The 22,800-nt window shown below is 41.5% G+C and overlaps 1 protein-coding gene across 1 annotated transcript in view; it reads left to right on the forward strand.

Moving 5' to 3' along the window:
• Nucleotides 1-832: 832 nt before the first annotated feature.
• LOC113744512 (zinc finger BED domain-containing protein 1-like) overlaps nucleotides 833-22,800 on the forward strand; it is a 32,126-nt gene continuing 10,158 nt past the window's right edge. The window contains exons 1-3 of the mRNA XM_027274405.1: nucleotides 833-907; nucleotides 1,028-1,450; nucleotides 1,597-2,184. Of these exons, the coding sequence (XP_027130206.1) occupies nucleotides 833-907; nucleotides 1,028-1,450; nucleotides 1,597-2,184 (1,086 nt within the window). The remainder of the gene's footprint in view (nucleotides 908-1,027; nucleotides 1,451-1,596; nucleotides 2,185-22,800) is intronic.

Here is a 22,800-nt window from a genome sequence, read left to right on the forward strand (position 1 = left end):
ACAGACTTCCCACTAGGACTGGTAAACTAATATTCAAATTTCGAATATTATTCGAATATGATAAAAATATGTATATTCGAACGTAAAAATGAATATTCGAATATTTACTATTTGCTCAGGGCAGCGCGCGCATTGATTCTCCTCCGTTGTGTCCCATGGTGCGTCCCTTACTGACCTGTAGGCTAGCTATCTGCAGTCACGTGACACAACAAGGAAGCACCCCATCCCGCTCCCCACCTCAATGAAGAGCAGGCTACACACCAGTGATCCCGATGAGCAGAAAATGAATGAAACTCAAACCAGTGAGCCGGAAAAACAAACCGGGGAAATGGAATCCGGTGAAGTCAATAAGTCCACCACGGACAAAGTGATTGTTAAACCAGATAATTTAAGAAGTGCCGTTTGGCGCTTTTTTGGATTCTGGTCTGTTGGAGGTAAAGTTGTGGACAAATCCAAGGTTGTTTGCAAGTTATGTGATGCGCAGATGACATATCACACAACTACCACAAATTTGAGGATGCATTTAATGAGTTTTCATCCGGCCGAATGGAAAAAAGTTAGTGAAGACGAAACAGACGGCCCGCTTCCCAAACAACCCAGGCTAACCGAGTTTTACGGCCCGAGCAAATCTCTTCCCGCTGCAAAACAAGAGGCCATCACTAAAAAGTTAACACAGTTCATTTGCAAAGACATGCGGCCTATCAGTATAGTTGACGGTGTAGGTTTCCAGGAATTTGTCCACGAAATAAATCCACGGTATCAAGTCCCTTCTCGTGGAACTGTGAAAAATAGGATTGTGAAACTGTATGATGCCACCGCCAGTACAGTGAAAATGGCAATCAAGAACAAAGCCGTAGCGTTGACCACTGATGGATGGACTTCGCTCGCCAATGATGCATTTGTCACGGTGACTGCTCATGTAATCACAGAGGATTGGGAGATGAAGGACTTTGTGCTTAAAACGGGAGAGCTCACAGAAAGTCATACAGCAGAGAACGTATCGAAGTCTATTGTGGATGGTTTGTAGGAGTTTGGCGTGCAGTTGGAGTCGGTCGTGGCCGTGACAGTGGATAATGCAGCTAACTATGTGAACGCAGTTGAGAAGCACATGAAGACCATGAACGTGCCGTGTTTCGCACATACGATTAACCTAGCTGTCCGAAAGGGGCTAGGGGTGAGGTCTATAGAGAACAGTGTTGCCAGGTTGAAACGTACTGCTGCCTACTTCAACCATTCAGCCACCGCCAGTTACCTCCTGGAAGAAAAGCAGAAGCAGATGGAAATGCCGAAAAGGGACAAACTGATCAACGACTGCGCCACAAGATGGAACAGCACGTATGAAATGATCTCTCGGGCTCTGGAGCAACAAGCACCAGTGGCTGCTGTCATCTTTGACAAAAAGCTGTCCAACCTTGAGCTGTCTACGAGTGAATGGACTCAGCTGGAAAGGGTGAGCTATATAAATTAATTTATTTAGGCTAATTTAAGCTAGGCTATATGTAATTATTAGCGCATGTGTAAAGTTGATGTTTATGGCAAAGGCAATATCTTCTTCATTGATTTTTTATTTTATTTTATTCATTTGTCCTACTGCAGGTAAAGGACATTCTCAGGCCCTTCAAAGTCTCTACAGTGGCTTTATCCACCGACAAATACCCGACAGCGTCAGCTGTTCTCCCTATGAGGCACGTTCTTCTGTCTCATCTGAGACAGGAGACAGACAGTGACACAGCGGCTGTCAAAGAAATGAAGGCAAAGATAACAGCTGATCTAAATAAGCGCTACCCAGAAGACGGTGACGTCTTCATGTTTCTGAACACAGCCAGTTATCTCGACCCTCGCTTCCACTGCCTGGGTCATTTAGATCATGGAAGGCAACAAGAGGTCCATGATAAAGTGCTTGCCGAGATTACAGCTATAGCAGCGGCAGAGAAGTCAGGAGAGTCAGAATTGCCCGCCCCACTCGAAGCCCCCCGCAAAAGTTCCCTTTCGGCAATGGGTGATCTATTTTCCCAAGTCTACCAGCAGCAGACAAGAGCTGCTGCCTACGATCTGCATGGGGAGCTGGTCCAGTACGAAAGAGAGCCACAGCTGCCTCCGGACGCAGACCCTCTTCTGTGGTGGAAAAGTACAGGCAGCGCGAGATACCCGTACATCGCACAGGTGGCAAAAAAATACCTCACGGTATCCGGCACATCTGTGAGATCAGAGCGCGTCTTTTCGTCAGCCGGCAATATTGTCAACAAAAAACGCTCAGCACTCGCCGCTGATCACGTAGACCGTCTGGTATTTTTGGCCAACCCAACAATATGTAGGCTTAGCCAAGTATTTTGAGTTGATTTGTGGCCTGCTTGTTTCTTTAAGTTGTGGTTGATTTTTTATTTTATTTAACTTGTGAAAAATGACATTGGTAAAAAAAAACATTATTTTATTTAGTAGGCAACTGTCGGCATAGGCTATTACACGCCAGCCTAATAGGCTAACTGTGAAAGGTTCTGTTCTGCAATAGTTTGTTTTGCAATTTGCACAAATGAACAGTAGTCTGTCAAATAGGCTACTTCATTGACTGTTTACAATTGGCTGCTGGCCTACTTAATGTTCGTTTATGTTTTGCAGGCTAATATTCATTTCTGTAACTGTTAGCTGGGCCAATTCAACTGTTCTGGTTTAACTAGGCTATAATTAAGCTGTCTTAGTAAGAGTGTACAGTTTTGCATAAATTGCACTGAAGTTACACTAAATGTAACATGTTGAACATGACGCTTGGATTTAGTTTGAAGACCGAAAATAAATCAGCGTTTGACTACCACTGGTCGTTTTTCTTGACATTTGGCAGTGCAACGCCCTCTGTTGGATATAACGGGGTACTGTTACAATACTGTTACAAGTCCTATTCTCCGCGGGGGGAAAATAATTAATTAATTAATTAATTAATTAAGAATATTCGAATATATTCGATATTCGGACCATTTTTTAAGACTAATATTCAAATTCAATTTCTGGGGAATGTTACCAGCCCTACTTCCCACAGTTAATTAAGAGGCTAAAGAGGACATTGAAATCCTTCTTTGTCAGCTCAGATTGCTGACGGGCTGTGTCATTGGACCCCACATGTACTAACACCTGGTTTATAGAAGATGGGAGTGAGACCAGGGAGCTTATCTAGGTTAACCGGGATCGTGGCCCCAGGGAGGCAGTGAGTGGCTGCATTGAAAAAGCGGGTCTCCCTAATTATGGAATCACCTACTATCAATGTGGTTGGGAAGACGAGGGGACGAGAAGATGAAGGCAGAGGATTCCAGTGACAGGAAAGTGTGCAGGCAAGCGCCGTGGCGAGGCAACGGCATCGGACCAGGTAGAAAGACTCCCCGCCGGCACAGGGCGGGGGAGACTGCCCGAGCGTCGGAGCACGGCCTCCTTCAGGATCCTGCGCCGGGAAGAAGAGGTCGAAGACTGGGTTGAGGGAAATCCATTGGGCCTTGTGGTGGAGTGGCCAGCCATCCGAGCACTGCCAGCCACCAGTGGAGGGAAAGTTGCAGTGTCTGCAGGTGCTGTTTGTGGGTCCAGATCTGAAGGAGATGGAGCAGCGGGGGCATCAGGTGGATGGGCCGGGCCGGAGTGTCATCGGAAAGGGCGGTTGGAGAGGCTCAGGCGAGGGGGAGAGACTGCCCCGCTCGAGTCTCCCTCTTGCGGACCACGTCGGTTCAGGACCATTGATGGTTAGGTGTTGAGCAGGAGGAGGGCCGCGGACAGGCGGCGGGATCCTACGCAACTGTGTCATAGGGTAGTGCTGAGCGAGGCCGACTTTTTGGACTGTTAGAGAGCCACGTCCATGAAACCGGAAAGTAGTGAGTCCTTTTTTTGCAGTTCATCGGAGAGCCGCCGGATGTCATCCTTAAGCTAAACGTTTTTTTTTTTTTTTTTTGTCTGCTTCAATCAGCAGTACATTGTCCTCACAGGGTGTAGCTGGCACAGTTTGTTTGTCGATCAATACACGGATAACACGACACGTGCGCAGAGCAATATGTGCGCGCACACACATTCCTCGTGGACAATCTGACAATCTGGTAGTGATCTGGCAGGGAGCATTAATTTAATGTTGGTTCAATGTTGAGCAATGTTGGTCTGCTATCTGGGGATTGGTTTAATTAATGTTATTTCAACATTGGTTCAATGATAAAACAGGCATAAAATGTTGGTTCAACTTAAAATCAATCACTGTCTTGATCTATTTTTCATCATTGTACTAACTCATTTCAGGTGCAAACCTGAGGAAAAATCAATGTTATATTTCAATGTTAAGCAACAGTTTTGTTGATGCGTCAACATTGATTCAATGTTTAATGTTGGTCTGCTATCTAGGTGGTTTGTTCTGTCCTTTTGTTTCTGGCCAGAATGGTTTAGAAATGCTCCTGATAACATGTCTAAGACTGAACAATGATTTCAATGACATATAGAAGGTGGTTTGGGACATTACACAGCTTCAATTGACTGTACAGAGATGTAGGAATGTGATGTATAGTATCTGATATTGACACTGTGTGGGGATGAACTTTAAAGCAGCATAAGGCAGACTTCGAAAGTCCTCTTGAATTCAAGAGTTCAAAAGGTCAACATCCTCCCAAACAATTAAGAACCGAGTCCATATGCTCCATAACGATTACCTGATCCTCCGAGCAATGCTGTGCCTCGCTCCGGCAGGCTTAAGGTGGAACGTTCGTGCTGACCAGGTCGATGGAGATCTCCAGCTGTGAATAAAAACAACTTTTTAAAGAGGTTTTTTGGGGGGGCATAACAAGTTCTGCAGTCCTGTGACAGCAGAACCAATCTCGGCATGGATGCAGTTTCCCATTCCTCTGTATCTGTGTGGAGATGAAATGGACATAATGTTCTGTCCTGCTGCAGCAGATGGAAGCCGTGTTCAAAGGCACCTTGACATTCAGTGCCCAACGAGAGACTGACACATTGTCTTGGTGTGTGCATGCCTGAGAGTGTATGTCACATGTTCTATATGTTCAATGCATGACACGTGTTGTAGACGCACGTTCATGCTGGGGTCAAACAAGCTCTCTCTGCATGGAGTTGCTGTTCTGATTTGATTGAAGCTCTGAAGAAGACAGGAGCTCTTAACCTGAACTGATTCTTCTTGTTGACTTTGAGATTCCAAGTCATGTCTTCTAAACAGCTACTGACAGCCTCATTCCAAAAAAATATCAACGTCAGACTCTGAAAGGTTGCATCAGTTAAACCAGAGTTTGTACAGTATGTTCATTAAGATCAGATTGCTCATTTCTCACATTAGTGGAGGACGGCGGGGGGAAAGGTTGTCCTGTCACATGACATTAGCAGCTAAATAAAGACACAGATGAGCGTATTTGAAACACACACACACACACACACACACACACACACACACGGTATTCTGTATCAGGGCTGAGCTGTGAGGCTGAGATCAAAAATACAATATTAAACTAGTATACCAGGTTGAGGTTATTTTAAATAACATAAAATAACGTCTTCTTATTGACCACACTCCTATCTGTACATTTCAAATGACCATTAGGTAATGGTTTATTCATGTATTTAAACATAAAATGTAACAAAACTTGCAGAAAACAATAGTCATAATAACATAAGGGATGTTTCATGGTGATATCACCTTCAAAAGTTACATTTTTACTGTATTCACTAGCAGAGTATAGAAAGCACAATCTCTGAATTTTACAATCCACATCTTTTAAAGGCTGTTTTTTTCTCAAAGTGAGTATTTTTTCTCCACTTCAGTAACACTTACACACACCAAACCTTCCAGTTTGATCCTATCTATATTCTGAAGGTTTCTACACAGGCTTGTTCATATATCATTCAGAGTCTGATTTATAGAAACATTTTATTCCTACAAACATGTTGAAAATTGATTTTTTTATGGCTGTTCACAGTATTTTTGGATTTATGGAGCGATAAAAAGAGACTCTAATATGTCAAGAAAAGGAAAAGGTGCAGACTAAGAATTTTTAAACCTGGCCTAATCCAATGTCCAGATTTATGTTCCTAAAATGTATGTAAATGAGCGTGTTTAAGTTAAGATAATGCCTAAGTTTTCTCATATTTAAACACGTTTTCAGAAAATGTATAATGCACAAAATTTTATGATGTAATTCGTTCATTTTCCAACACCACTTAATATTAATTTAAGTTGACATTGGGCAAGAGCTGGGGTACACCCTGGAGAGGTCAACAGTTCATCACAGGGCTGACACACAACTGAAAGGACCCAGGAAAACAGTCTCATTGGTAATGTCATAGACAAAACATGGACGTAGTCTCCATGACAATCACCCACAGGTTTCTGAAGAGCTGTTGTGAAGAAGTGTGTGTTGGCTCTGGCCAAGACTGACATGTTCTGGAGCCAGCCTTAAATGGAAGGAACAACAATTTTTGGCACGGTGGCTTCACTTCACAGCCACGGAGGTTGCCACATATATTAATTTCAGTAGAAATTAAGTAATATAATGCGTAACATATAGGATTTTTGATTTACTGTGTCAAGTAACATATTTTCACCTGGACTGGGTGAGTTTAGTTACACTTATCTTCTGGCAGCTAAGTCCAGAGCGCTGTGAGTTTAACTTTCTTTAAATGAGCTGAAAACGACAGCAGGCTGCTACACAATAACCATACAGAAGGTGATTATATCGTGACATGGTCACTTATAATAACCGGTGATGTAGTGGTGCCCAGAGGGAGTGGGTGCACTCTAAGCTGTCTGGCTTTCTCTGTGTTGTGTGTGTGTGAGTGCCTGTGCTGGGTGTAGCTTCCTGATTCCCATCTCCTTGTCAGCTAAGAATTTGCTGCAGGTCGTCTAATCACTCTTCAGACCTGTGCAGTATTCGACTGTCTCTCATGTGGTGCAAACACTACGCCCTATTTCCCAGTCTGCCAATGGTTGTTTTGTGCTTTGCCCTGCTATTCTGTTCCCTGCCTGTGCCTCAGATTTCACCACGCCAAACAGCCGGTCTGCCTGCCACGTTCAGTCCGGCCTTTGTCTCCAGCCGTCACTTTAGATTTCAAGATTCACAACCAGCCCATCTGCCATCCACGGCTTCCATGCCACAGTCCTCCCCACAGAGAGCCCAGTCCAGACATCAGACTTAAGCATCTTTGTTGTTACTAATCTTCCTCAAGAGTTTTCCTGGCTCCTGGTCTGCTCCAAAACTGAACTGTCCTGTATTCTCAACAGTGACATGTAAAATTACCCCTGCAGGTGTAGCGGCCAAAAAATGGGACATAGTATTTGCACATTGTTACTTAACTGACCCACCAGCGGAAGAAGCAGCTACATAATTATGTATTTCGAGTGAGTGTAACATTCAAAACTCAAACTTGATTTATTTATATAGCACCTTTCATGCAGCCCAAAGTGCTTGACAGAGCAAAACTAAAACAGAAACAGACAACACTGAAGAGAGAAATACATAAGACAAAAAGATAAAATTAGGCTGTGCCATGATAAAATAAAAGCCAGTATGAAAACCTAGAAAAAAACAAAACATACATAAAAACTGCAACAATAAAACAAATAAAATGTTAAAAAAGTAAATTAAAACATAAGGTAAATAAGCAAAGAATGATCAGGACTCCTGTGGGGTTTATATGTGCCCTCTGTCTGGTCTTGGTCAGTTCCTCGGACTGCAGAGTTCTGTATCAGTTGTAGGCAGCCTAGTGTTTTTTTGGGAAGACCATACAGAAGCGCATTACAGTAATTGAACCTTGAGCTGAGAAAAGCATGAATTACTTTCTCAGTGTCAGCCTGACTGACGAAAGATCTGACTTCAGTGATAGTTCTAAGATGGTAAAATTATGTTTTGGTTATGTTTTTTGTGAGCCTCAAAGTTGAGGTCATAATCTAGAGCAGTGATTCCCAGGGGGCGCCAAAGATCCACGGGGTAGGGTGGGGGCTCTTGATTTTAAAGGGTGTAATAAATCTATAAGATAAGTCAGCATAGAGGTAACCTAGCAACGGTCAGGGAAATTAGAGCCGAATGCATCTTTTGCAGTGAGAAACTGGCAAATGAAAGTTTGAAACCCTGCAAGCTGAAGCGACACTGGACAACTAAACATCCCGAGACGATGGGTAAACCCACAGAGTTTTTCCTCAGAAAAAGGGAACTCGTTGTCACAAACAGGCCCCAAAACATTAAGGACACTTTTAATAAAGCTGAAAGCAACCAGAAGCAGGCAACGGTTGCGCCTTTTGAGTGCTCTCCCCTTATTGCACAAGCCAAAAAGCCACACAACATTTGGGAAACACTGATTAAACCTGCTTGCATTAAAATGGCTGAGATACTTTGTGGACCGCAGGTGGCTAACAAATTTAAGACTGTACCACTGTCCAATAACTCAGTGAAAGACAGAATCGACAGAATGGCAGGAAACATTGAACAAATCAAGACAGGCCCGTTTTCAGTCCAGCTGGATGAAACTACCACTGTGGCAGAGGAGGAAATTCTCATTGTATATGTACAGTACATTAAGGAAATCTATGGAGGACTAAAAGTGCCAAAATTAAATAAATACACTAAAATAATTACTTAAATGTGTCATTAATGAATTAAAATTTGAATTAAATACATAAATGTGTCATTAAAATACCAATTCATTTAATGTAAAAAAAACATATATTTCCATTTCCATTTCATGATCCTGTGTTGTAGTGCTTCATGAATTGTCAAACTGTCAAACTCGCCCATCAAAGTTGGTAGGCGGCTCCTACCGCCTGATTGGTTAACCTGCGCATCAAGTCAAGGCAATTCAATTCCAGATAATGGATTGATGCAGAGATAGTGAACACACTCTAATACACTGGATGGCGCTATTCACTATTACAACGGTTTAGATACAAAACAAAAAATCAAGGGGAAGACTCAGTCCTGCTAACTCCAAATGTTGAGACCACACGCAGCACAAAATGTCTGAAAGTCCCGGAGCTGCTGAGAGAAGCAGCTAATTTGATTGAAGAAGCTCTGAGCGGGACTCCTCCGGCTCTGGCGGCTCAGTCACAGCAGACACCTGCCGCTCCATCACGTACACCTGTCCAATTGAGCTAAGTAATTTTATGTTAGCCGGGTGTGCTACTAATCACAGCAAGGGCTGGCCTCATGAAGATCCTCAATTCTTATGTCTGTTAATCTCACAGGCACCACAAGAGGAGAGGACATTTTCAGTGTAGTTAATACGTACTTCACAAAGCACAATATTCCCTACTGCACTGGCAGGCAAACACCTCTGTGAAGATCTGAACCTAACCTTAACGATTGTGGTAAAAATAGTAAACTTAATTAAAGCTTGTCCAGTCAACTCACGGATCTTTGCACAGCTGTGTGAGGATGAGGCCCACCAGACACTCCTCCTTCATACCAAAGTGCGCTGGTTGTGGCAGAGTTTATAAAATTAAACTATAAAACGTATGTACAACTTACACTTGTACAGTATGTTGCTGTATTCACTGCAACCGCTTCAGCTTCCTCAGCCGCCAAAATGGCAACCATTGAGGGCCAGTATGAATTCAGTTTAATTATATTTTATTTATATAGTGCCAATTCATAACGGAAGTTATCTCATGACACTTTCCATACAGAGATCTATTATCTATTATTATTAGCAAGCACTTGGCGACAGTGGCGAGGAAAAACAATTAATGAGAACCTGCAAGACGAGAGAGCACAAAGCTTCATATGAAGGTACGTAAATTGAGACACAGAAAAAAAGTCACCATATCTTCTCTCTCTCTCTCTCTCTCTCTCTCTCTCTCTCTCTCTCTCTCTCTCTCTCTCTCTCTCTATATATTATATATATATATTATTATATATTATATTATATATATATATATATATATATATATATATAGATATATATAGATATAGATAGATAGATAGATAGATAGATAGATAGATAGATAGATAGATAGATAGATATATAGATTATATAGATTATATATATATTATATTAATTACTATAATACATTCTATATTCATTCTCACACTAACAGTGTTTAACAGTGAATTACTGGAGTCCGATGCAGACAAGATCAGCATCACAGCTTGATGTGTGTTTTGTTTGACGGTTGGTGAGAATAGATGAGGAAGTTAATAGTGGAAACCAGAGGGATGTATGGACACACACACACACACACACACACACACACACACACACACACACACACACACACACACACACACACACACACACACACACAGGGTCAGCCAGCTTCTCTGCTGTCTTAGCAAGGTTGATTGAGTACATGCACTTTCTCCCTAAAGGGATAATTTCACGCTCCCATATTAGAATAATTTGCTTGGTGTGGAAATGACATGGGTGGAGGGCATGTACCCACAATGCAACCTGCTGTATTACCACTGGAAGCACACAGAGCTGCACAAAATACATGTGGCAGTGACTAACTGTGTGCGTGGGAGTCTGTTTGTGTGTGTCTGTCACATTCAGTTAGGTGTCTGTCAGAGATGATTACTGTAAAACAATGTTCAGTAATCTTCCTGTAGAATGTCACATTCTCTGCACACTGTCACTGTGGAATGCTGCTCAGTCATCATTTTACATCTGTGTCTATTTCAGTGGATCAGTTGCTCTGCACCATCTATATGCACTATGTGTTGCTACATAAACAGTGACTCCTTTTTGACATGTGCTCTTCATGTGATCAGAATTTTGATGCATGGGTAGTCATAATGTGTGACACTCACACAGTTTGCTACATTGGGGGCAGATCACCTGAATGAGTCGCCTCAAATCAAACTGTGAATGTAAAAACGGCCATGTGGCTTCCATTTGGCTGTTCAAAAATCACATTTTCTGCTGTAATTCTTCTCCACCTTCTGCATGCATTTGCTCACTTTATCACAAAACGTGACACAGCAACATTTGCACCAATCTAGAATGAAATCAAAGGCACCGACACAGGATTGATTGACCGTAATCTGACGTCTCACGTATAAACAGGGTCAGGCTGAAGTGTGTCGAGGTGTGTGGTTCTTCAGCAGGTGATTTCTTTAACATTTAGTCACTTAGCTGACACTTTTATCTAAAGCGACTTATGAAAAAGAGAAACAATCAGTGTACAGTGTGACAAGGACATGTTAGTGCAGCAATAAGTACTGTGACAGTAACCCCCAAACCCCACCAGGTGCTTCCGGAGTGCGTTGCGTGTGTGCTGCATCAGAGCGAGCAATACGTGGCTGTTCTAGTCAATGTTTCAACCCCCACCACCTATAATACCTATTTTTGACGCTTGACGCAAGCAGCCCACGTCATTTACACAGACCACCTTGAGTGGGTGGAAGCCAGACACAGAAAAGCAAAGAGAATTTGGTGGATTTTCAAAATAAAATACCCTGTGCAAACTGCAGATTTTAAAAACAGACAAAAGATAAACTTATTAATTACGTAGCATATTTAAACATGTAGAAGTGTGTTTAGAAGAACATACACCGGGAAAACAAAGTCTGGCGGGCTAAACGCTTGCTTCTGAAACGCTCCCGGTTGGGTTTAAAGTCACGTGCAGGAAAGACCAAAACTACGGCGATGTGTCCAGTGGGATTTAGGAGTAGTAGAGGAGGACAGATTTAATATGTGCAGTTGTTGGTAGTGTTGGAGAGGAGGTCCTCTCTGAAGAGCTGGGTCTTCAGGAGTTTTATAAAGGTAGAGAGGGTCTGGTAGGACCTGATCTGGTAGGAATGTTGGTGGGACACCCTACCAGGCAGTTGTGGGTGGAAATAGAGCAGGTCGTCCACTAATCAGGCGGTTCGATCCCCGGCTCCTCCAGTCTGCATGTCGAAGGGTCCTTGGGCAAAATATTGAACCCCAAATTGCTCCTGAAGGCTGTGCCATCAGTGTGTGAATGGGTGAATGGAGATACGTACTGCAAAGCGCTTTGAGTGGTCAGAAGACTAGAAAGGAGATATATAAGTACAGTCCATTTACCATTTACCTACCAGTTTAATGAAGCAGAGTACACAGTGTGTGATGGCACTGTGCTCTGACACAGATTCAGGTGTGTTCTGTTGCCTTCAGATGCTGCAGAGATTTAATGAACTGAAGAAGCTTTTCATGCAGCATGAAGCTGCTGTGGACAACAAATACTGAAAGAAAGGCTTTTTATTTATTCAGGGTGGTTTCAGCAAGATCGGTGGTCCCCTTTTCAGTAACACATTCAAACCTGGAAGCTGAGCAGCTGCACTGCAGAAGTCGGAGTTAAGAGACTTGCTCAAGGGCATCTTAATAGTGGCAATGAAAGAGGGGCAAGTGCTGCCTTTCACTTTCTCTACCCACAGTTGAGTGAGTTGTTGGTGTGCAGGTAGATTTTTTTTAATTGACCATGGTTTCTTATTTTCTCCTGCTTCCATATGTTATGCTAAGCTAATTTCCTTGTTCCACTTTCAAACCTCTGTCCTAATGAACACATGAGAGTGGCATCAATCCTCTCATCTCTCCACAAGAAAGTACGAAAGAAAGAAAGTATATGTCCCAAAAATAGTGAATGATGTGCACCTCAGAAGATTTAGTTTTTTTTTTTACGACTTGTAGCCTTTTTGGATTTTGCTCATGTCTTTTTAACTTCTAATGCATTTCCGTATACAGTCTGTGAAAAGTTATCAATTTGCAAGGTCCTATATTGTAGGATGTCCAAGACATCAGCTAACAGCCATGCAACATGCCAACAACAACAATCACAGTTTCCAACAAAACAAAACCTCCAGAAAGACGCTGTACTTTAACACTGGATTGCAAACAATGCAACAGCATAATACCAACATTCTGTGGAAATTTTAAAGCTATTAATAATATCGTATACACCATTAAAATATATTGTATACGTCACTGTTGAACTGACACTGTGAAGTTATAACTGGGCATCCAGAAATGACGGCCTACAGCGTCATATTTCCAAGCGTGGGGACACTGTCACTCTTAACTCCTCAAATACTGCAGCTTAGTCAGCGTGTTGGCCTTAACAGTTGAACCTTTTCCTGGCAAACATTTTGACTTTTTCTAGAAGAAAAGCACACATGTGAGTCAGGAAATGAATGATGGCTGTGGGGCGGTGTTTAGCTCAGTTGGTAGAGCAGCAGCCCCCTGTGTGAAGGCTCAGTCCCTGCTGCAGAAACCCAGGGTTTGAATCCAACCTGTGGCTCTTTCCTGCATGTCATTCCCCATCTCTCTCTCTCTCCCTGCATTCCTGTCACTCTTCAGCTGTCTCTACCAAATAAAGCATGAAGAGGCCAAAAAATATATCTTAAAAAGAATAATGGCTCTGTTCTATTGAATTGTCACAATAAGACATGTCTGTGAGCCAGCATGAACATTACTAGGATTCTGAAAACTAGCTCACCAAAATAGAACACAGCCATCACTTATCTTATTAATTCCAACTGTGCTTTTCCTGTTATGACAAGTCAAGATGTCTACCAGAGAAAAAGGGTCTATTTTTGTTATAAAATAGCTTGTCATTAAACAGTGTCTTGATGGCGAATGACCATGTCTTCGACACTGACACAGGATGTAGTGCATTTACGTACACTCTTTTTTTTTTTTTTTTTACATATTCGTTTTTCTGCCACTCATGTCTTGATTCATCCTGATGCTACAACTCAATACTGCAGTGCCCACAGTTAAAGAAACATCCACGTGTCAACCTGAATCTTAATATGAAGATGAAAGATGAGCAAACATTCCTTTCACAGACAGCACATTGTATTTGGTTGTTTCCCATGTCCTCCTTTCACCCTCAACACAAGGTTATAGTGCATGTCTTGCATGCAGCGCCGGTTCTGACTACATTTGCGCCCTGGGCGAGGTTATTATTAATATGTAATGCACTTACATTTAGGTATGTATATGAATTAAGAAGTAATGACCAACAATGAGACTTATGAGCAAAGGAAGCGGAGCACACTTTTCCAGCCGAGTTCACTTAAGTCTGAAACCTTGGAACATCGCTTGTTTGCTTACGCCTACTTATCACTTGATCTTAAATGGTGCCTTGTGCAGAGGAAATCACAAAGCATTCCAGCTCTGCCCTTGAAGGCTTGATCTCAAAAATTCACTAGAGTTTTCAGAGTAATGGAGCGACACTTAAGATGGCAGCAGGGATCCCTGGAGGAGGAGCGCCCAGGGCAAGTCAAAGAGGGTATGTTAAACAGCTACAGGGGTGTGTTCAATTCGTTTGCTTGCGCTCTCTCTCATCCATCGCTACTGCTTGTGTCCTGAAGGAAGCGAGAAAAAGAAGAGGAAGGAGAATATCAGAAAGGGTAAATCATAGCAGAAACTGTTCTGCTTTCATTTCAGTTGAAGATCACAGACCTGTGTTGCTGTGCTTTACAAAATTACAATGAAGCTCTGCCTCCATTCAGGCATTCACATGTAGCTACGTTTAAAGACTACTCCACTGATTTAGCTTTGCACTAAATTGATTCAACAGAACCAGAAGTTTCACCTATTTTATTCAACACACTCTTCCTCCTTGTCAAAACCTCACATTATCCACAGTGCTGCTCAACCGCCAACAGTTCGGTCTGAGTTTTGGAGGTGTTACGCTAATAGAAGCTAATGTAGTCTGGAGCCTCAAGCAGAGTAAGCTCTTCAGCATCAACTGACACTGACTCAAGTGACATCACTTGAGGACTTTTGTCAGCCTACCTCTGGAGCCAGAAAATACTCTAAACAACTGTTTCTACAAATGAAGTAGTTCTTCACAAGAGCTGGAAACATGTTAAATTCCACATTCAGGAATAAACATTGAGGAAGAGGCTGTTCCAAACAACAACAGCCAGTGCATGATGACCTTTAGGTCTCCGGCTTGGCTTGAGAACAACCAAAAATCACTGCTCTGAAAAACTGATGCTCCCTCCAGATGTCAGAGGGCAGAACAACTCCTGTTAATACAACAGTGTCTGTCTGTCAGTCATTTATGGTCAACAGGTGAATCTTTCATTCCACAGAATGTATTAGTCCTAAAATAGGACTCCCAGCAGAATCCTGTAGACCAGGATGGGAAATGAGGACAGTCTTAATTTTGAGCATCAGCAGATAGATTTTGTCTATTTCTGCTAAACTAAACTTTTGAAACTAAGCCTTCACGGAGGACAAGTCAAATTCCTTTGTTGCTGAACATCATGTGACATGGTCGAAAAGCTCTGAAAAATTAGAACTAATCGATGTCACCATAAAACTTCTTTTAGTTTTCTGAAACTGTATCATGAAATGCAAATGAAATATTGTGTATTTAAAAGTGTGCAGATGTTTTAAGAACAGAAATCTGATCATTGGATAAAGCCAGCTTCAAAATTCTTGCTTAATTGTTGGAAAAGGTTTTTACAGTGATCTCTTTTTATCACTCTGTAAATCCAAAAATACTAGCAGCCATTTTCAGCATGTTTATTAATGCATCAAATGTTTCTATAAATCAGACACTGAATGATATATGAACAAACCTCTGCACAGAAAACCTTCAGAATATAGCTAGGATCAAACTGCAAGGTTTGGTGTATGAGTGGTACTGAAGTGGAGATTTTTGGCTCAGAGTCCGAGAAAAAAAGTTTTTAAAGATTGTAAAATTCAAACATTTTGAGACAGTACAAGTAAATAGGGTCAAAATTATTACCATGAAACTCTACAATTGAGGACACATTTTCTGACAAATCATGTTTATTTGCATAAATGGATGTCTTATGTTAACTTTCTACAGATGTTTACTGATGTAAATGGACAAAGTTTGACAAACTCAAATATTTTGGTTTTCTTTCCACTAGTCTCAGAGACGACATGTTATGAAAGCTAAATATCCCAAAATTGACCAGCACATGAAAAAACAATGTTCTCGCCTGTAGTGACTCACCTGTTAACTGCAGCATGGTAATGAAGGAATGTCAATTCTGTTTTTAATAGTTTTTGGGCAACAGGGCTCTGTGGCACAGAGGAAAAAGACACATCAACACATGTAAGCAGGATAGATTTGTTGTTGGTGTTGTCTAGTATATAACCAGTTACGGTAAGGGACTGCAATGTGCTTTCTGGGGAAAACCTGGTCTGATTAGGAGAGACGGCATCCATCCCACTTTGGATGGAGCAGCTCTCATATCTAGAAATATGGCCAAGTTTATTAGCTGACCAAAACCATGTCGACAACCCAGAGTTGAGACCAGGAAGCAGAGCTGCAGTCTTACACGCTTCTCTGCGCCTCCATTAGAGCAGTTGCCCACCCAGTCCTTTAGTATAGAGACTGTGTCTGTCCCCCGTCCACCTACATTATTTAAAGATAAAACAAACAGAAGAGGAGTTCATCATAAAAACTTAATAAAAATTAAATCAACATCTCCAACAGTCCAAAATAAGAGAATTAAATGTGGACTATTGAATATCAGGTCTTTGTCATCTAAAGCTGTCTTAGTCAATGAATTAATATCTGACTATGATATTGACTTGTTCTGTCTCACTGAAACCTGGCTGCAGGAGGATGAATATGTTAGCTTAAATGAATCCACTCCTCCGAGTCATTATAATACTCATATTCCTGGTACTGGTCGAGGTGGTGGAGTTGGAGCTATATTTGACTCAAGTCTATTAATAAATCCTAAACCTAAACTAAATTATAATTCATTTGAAAGTCTTGTTCTTAGCCTCACTCACCCAACCTGGAAAACATCGCAGCCAATTTTATTTGTTACAGTTTATCGAGCTCCTGGTCCTTATTCTGAATTTTTATCTGAATTTGTATCAGGCTTGATCCTTAAAACAGATAAATTAATTATTGTAGGTGATTTTAACATTCATGTGGACAACCACAATGATAGTCTTAGTAACTGACTCGTTGTCTGAACCACACTCTTGATCTTGTTCTCTCATATGGCATACTGTATAGCTGGGCCTCCAGGATTTCTGCCAGTCAGAGCTGCTCATTAGCAGAGGAACTGCTGATGTGAAACAACACTAATATATTATAGGTGGAGAAACAAGTGTTGGGGAAGTGAATTGTTAAGGTAGAGCTAATGGATTTTTACTGAAAGAAACCAACAGATACGTTTCATTGGCACAAGGTAATTATAAAACATTGCAGGGAAAGTTAAAGGTAGCCCCGCTTTAAATAACCATTTTCAGGTGCTCTATAGAACTTTTCTGCTTCGGTAATAAACGCTGAAGTGAGCAGATTTCATCGGAGTGGAGACAACTATGAGAAGGGCTCACACACACACACATGCACACACACACACACTCACACACCCACAGCTTGTGATGGGAGGTTATGGTGCAGACAGCTGCTGTGCTTTCCCAAGAAGCAGAGTAGAGGGAAGTCCTTAAAAGTCATCCAACCCAGGAAAGGGATCTGCTCCTGATGAATCACCAGCACCACCTCCTCCTCCTCCTCCTCCTCTTACTCGGCAGCCCTCCTTCTGTAGCTGTCTCTGCAGTCCTCTCCTCCCTCTGCTCCTGAGGCATAAAGCTTTAATATTGATTCAGCTCGCTAACTGCTCTCCCTGTGTGCCCTGTTAGAGAGGCTGAAGTCTTTCTTTAGTCGTTTACAGCTCCTTGCTCCAGAAAAAACCCCTGCAACTTTTCAAGACTTTTCTCATTGGCCTTTATTTTGCACAACATCTCAAGAAGTCTCAAAGAGTATCACTATTAATACTTAAAGGTTTATCTCAAAGTATACTTTAGAAAGTATGAAATATAAAACAAATGTGAGAACCTTTGGGAAGCAGTTAGGAAGCGACAGAATCTGGTTTGCCGTTGCTCTTCAGCCCAAGGCCTTGCCGTTGGCTTGAATAGGAAAAGTATGTTTACTCAACCTTCCCCATCTCCATAATATCCTCAATGCACTTTGTTCAGTGGATGGCCACGTAGAATAGAGTTAACCAGAACATGACTGACAGCCTTGGAGTGCTTTCTGTGGTGGAAAAAGAATCCAAACATGTATGTAAAATTTTAAACCCTGCTGCATTGTTGTGTTTTGTATTCTCCGGATCGCACTCGGTTTTACAACAACGCTACAACTTTCTAATTCATGCTTAACACTTCCGTTTGGCACTTTACGGCGCTCGCGTTTGCAGCGTCGTTAAATGGTGAGTTGTAATTGAAAAGGTGTATTGGCGGCGGCCGCCGCTGTAACTGCTGATGTACATGTTTATAAATTCACCTTGCAAGTGTCAAATAAAATCTTTACGGTGTGTTCAAGTGACGCCGTGCTAAATTTTTATCAGCCTAATCAGTAGAATGAACAGCCAACACCTTAGAGTCCAGTTATTGGACACTCTCATCTGCATATACTACCACGCAGAGAAAGAAACAAGGAAGGAACTCTATTTGAACTTGAACAGGTCGAAGTAAATGTCTGGAAAATCTGAGCTTGTATTCAAGAATTCAAAAATTTCAGAACCTCAGCAAGGAATCTGCTCAAAGTTGCTCAGTGTGACAGTGCTGTTTTTGACACTCACAAGTAAAGTAGAAGTCATGAAGACATAGTTTACTGACAGTTGCTGTTTAAAGTATAGAAAATTCTAAAAAATATATAGAAGAAAATAACAGCATGTTTTAAGTGTAGCCGTTATGTTTGTGGGTAATTAAATATGAAAGCAAGATTATACATGCAAATGAATAAATACCTTGAATCTCATAATGATACGATACATAGTTTACATAGCAGACTTAATGAATGCTGGCAAGTCACTTGACTCAAAGGACTGAAAACAATAATTGTATGCACTTGAATGTTTTTCATATTGACTGCAAAGACACCCCTTTTACTAAAGAGCTTTATTGAAAAGAGTGAAAACCTGTAGCGAGGTTCAAAAGAATACTCAGAAGTTGAAGGCTGGATTCTGAGTGAAGGTGCTGAACGGTGCAGGGTCGGTGAGGGCAAAGGGCAGAGATCCACAAGCACAAGAAGACCAAAGTTTAGACAAGAAACACAAAGCAGGTGTCCAAAAAAGACAAAGTTGCCCGCAGAGAAGTTCTTTTATCTTGTGCACGTTGATTGGATGATGGAACATGGGGGGCAGCAGTGATCAGGAGGAGAATGGGAGTCTCACACACACACACACACACACACACACACACACACGCACACGGCCGGGAAAACAGCAGAACACAGAGGAGAAGGCAGAAGCCTCATCACGACAGTAAGTGATTTTGTCGCAGAATGATTGACAAAATCCACAATCCTGATGCTCAGCCAAAGCTAATCTGAGGCTTCAGCCGTCAGACTTAAATCAAATCAAAGTCTCATTAGAAACAAATTCTTTCTTTCCGCAGACAAGTTGTCCTCAGTGAGCTGCAGTGGTGGGACAGTAAAGTGGATAGAAGGAGGAAAATTGTAATAAAGCAACAGTGACAGAAGCCTCTTATTCACTGCAACAAAATGCTTAAATTAAAGATAAATATATCATATCGACTCAAAATCTAATGTCCTGTCATCTGTATGTCTAAATGTGTGTGTGCATGAGTTTGTCTTCTGTGAATAACTCGCATGATTGATCTGATGTGTGGATGTTTCATTCATCACAGATCATGGCCGGCTCTCATGTGTTGTGTTATATGTTTATCTGAGTGTATAACGAGTGCTCTGTGAAGTGTTGGTTACTGGAGCACAGCTTCAGTTCAGCAGCCTGTCTCAGCAGTTTGTGCTCTGCATTAGAGCTGAGTATCCCTCCATCCATCACTGAGACTTCACTGCTCGTCCTGATCACACACCTTTCTTAGAGTGGATTAGAATGAACGAAGGAAACACCTGACTTTTCAACTCAGTGACAAATTAGAAACTAAAAACTGAATGTTTCTAATTGGCTAATTGTTCATTTTTCCTTTTAATATTTGGTACTAGAGGCTGTATGTCTCTCTCTCTCCCTTCTTTCCCTCCTAAAGCTGCTGACTCTGACAGGGTTTTCTATCTAACAGATGTATCATCTCCAAAACTAGAGATCTGATCTGAACATGAACAAGTTAAAACACCTGTCAGCCATATGTTGCTGTTTTTGTGTTTGTACTTTTTCTTCAATTGACGGAAATCTGTTGTGTCACGCAGTCAAAATCAATCACACATCTCTGAAATTTCAGAACCTTGCTATCTAATAATAAAATTAATACAGAACAAAATGTAAGGACTTCATGTGATCTGTTCTGTGGATGGCCATTACCTAAAATGATTGTTTTTGTCAAAATAATGTTTAAATAACTCTTCATCATCGAGTATTCTTTCGTCTGATGGAATCTATCTGCCTGAATGACATTTCCTGGCAAGCCAAACAGACTCAGACACCTCTGGAGCTCCCTCTATACTTCAACCAAGATAAGAGTTAAGTTAGGAAAGTTGATAAAATGCTAGAGAATGCCGGTGACTAATACGTCACTCTGACCATTTTTGGCCATAAATGGAGGTACTTGATTGATACAGGCCCAAAAATGGTTTGTTGGACAGCACAAACTCATTACTGTTGCAAAGCTATATTCTTTTTTTGCCAAAAAGCACAAGGTTGAAAGGACCTTGATTTCTGCAGGGACAGCCACGTTCTCATTTGAATCAGCCACAAATCAAGCTCATTGTAAGAGGCACTTTCAAAACATATCTCCTCCCACAGAAAGCCTGTGCCTGACCTCCACCTCCTGCAGCTCTAAAGAAAAATAAATGATTTCCTCAGTTCAGAAAGTTGATAATACACCTGCGGTATTAATAGGACCAAATATGCGTCACTGAGAATTTCTTGCCGGTTACAGGAGGACTGATTTCTTACTTTGTCTCTGCCTCTGCAACACTGATCAGACTCTTACCTACAACCCAACCTGTGAGGTTTACAGTCAATAGATGGAGCTAGGAGGCTGTGAGAGAAAAACCAAAGACTCTGGGATTGACCCGGGATTCTTCTGATTGAGTGAGAGACTGTTTCGACGTACTGTACACCGTACACATGCCTGGAGACATCACAGTGAAGTACAGCAACCCCTGAGCTTCAGTTTGCCAAAGAGCTCAGGGAATTAGAGCTGGATTTATATGGCATTTGAAGGTGGTAGTGATATTTCCTTGTGTTGCAGCTGCCAATAACTGATGTTGTTCGTTACTGGAAATTGCTCACTTTCATTACTCAAACATTCAATACTTCCCTCACAATTAGTAATGAGAAAGCATGTGGAATCCAATCAACGGACTGCACGTAAATCTATGAGATGACCTTAACGTAAACAAACACCTTCCACAGCACTGATCCATTATGATATTAAATATGTAATGAATAAACTTTGCCATGTCCACGCATGACGCTATAACGTGTCTAATCATTAACAATCAATGCCACTATCAGTTCTGTAATCTGAACAGGACAGTAACAATGTGGTGAGGTGAGGAACAGTTATTCAGTTATTCATGAAGTCACTAATTCATCATAGGAAGAGGAGTACTCAGGTTCTATCATCCTCCAGCACCATCTAAACACCCTGTAGTCCTTATTTATACCAGCCATGAATGCAGTGTGTCAGCAGCTTCCTTTACAGGAGCTTATTACGGCACACTCTGACTTTACAGTCCACATTTAATATTTAAAATGACATACATAGAGAGAGACTGAAAGGACAATTGTGGTTTACAACAACTTGGTTCTTTTGCTCATTCATGATAGCATTGTACTCACCAAAGTAGTAGCTATGATCTTCATCTCAGTCAAACAATTAGACAGCTTGTGGAGAAGACTTTAGTTAGTGGTCAAATTAAAAGAGAGCACACCTGAAATAAGAATAATAATTGGTTTGCCATTATCGCTTGTTTTCTCCTCCAGATAGGCTTGGTTTACTCGAGGGATTTTGACCCATCAAACCTCTTTTTACACTTTTGTTACATTACAAGATTTCAGCAATTTACTCAATGAGTTATTTCCTTCCCGAAGCTCAAAACAACTGGGTTGCAGAAAAACATCCAAAATGTGTCCAGTACAGACAAAAGCTCAGACGATATGTGTTGAAGTAGACTGAGAGATTAAGAAACAACTAGACTCAGACGTCTCTCATGATGGTCAAGATAAATGCCCTGAAAAATAACAAGTACGTTTTGTAGTTAGGAGAGGGATTTAAAATTGAATTTGCTCTTTCTAAAAACTAGCTGTGGGTTGGTGAATACAGAGCTGTGGAGAGAGACGGACCCGTGGTGAGTTATGGAAATGACTGCTGGTCTCAACCCACATCTCCTCCACCCACATTGTTAGATCAGAAGGTGGAAGATGGGGGAGATGTAAACAAATCAGAGCAAAAAACACATTTTTTAAAATAATGTAAACAAAGTTTTGGCCAGCTAAAATGCTAATACACACCTCCTACTGGGATAATGCTCTGCTTGCTACCCACAAGGTCAAGTGATTTATGTGATGGGTGGCATTAAGAAACTTGTCACCCCCAAATCACATTTAATTGGATAGTTTTATGTATATAGGGGTGTAAAAAGAAATAAAGAAGAATTTTAATGTTTGCTATACACAAAATTCAGTGATTTTTAAAAAATATATATTTAGAAATCCAACTTGTAAATGGTCTGCTTTTATAGCGTTTTTCTACCTTAACGGAACCCACACTCACACACCAGTGTCATTGAGCTACCATGCAGGGTGCTGGCCTGACCATTGGGAGCAATTTAAGGTTGAGTGTCTTGCCTAGAACACTTTTACATGTGGACATAGGGAGCCAGGGATCTAATCGCCAACCCGCTGTACCTCCTGAGTCACAACCGCCCACATAAGGAGTGGGTGAGAGGGTTGG

The sequence above is a fragment of the Larimichthys crocea genome, chromosome XXIII (genome assembly GCF_000972845.2).
Source record: "Larimichthys crocea isolate SSNF chromosome XXIII, L_crocea_2.0, whole genome shotgun sequence".
Lineage (NCBI taxonomy): Eukaryota > Metazoa > Chordata > Actinopteri > Sciaenidae > Larimichthys > Larimichthys crocea.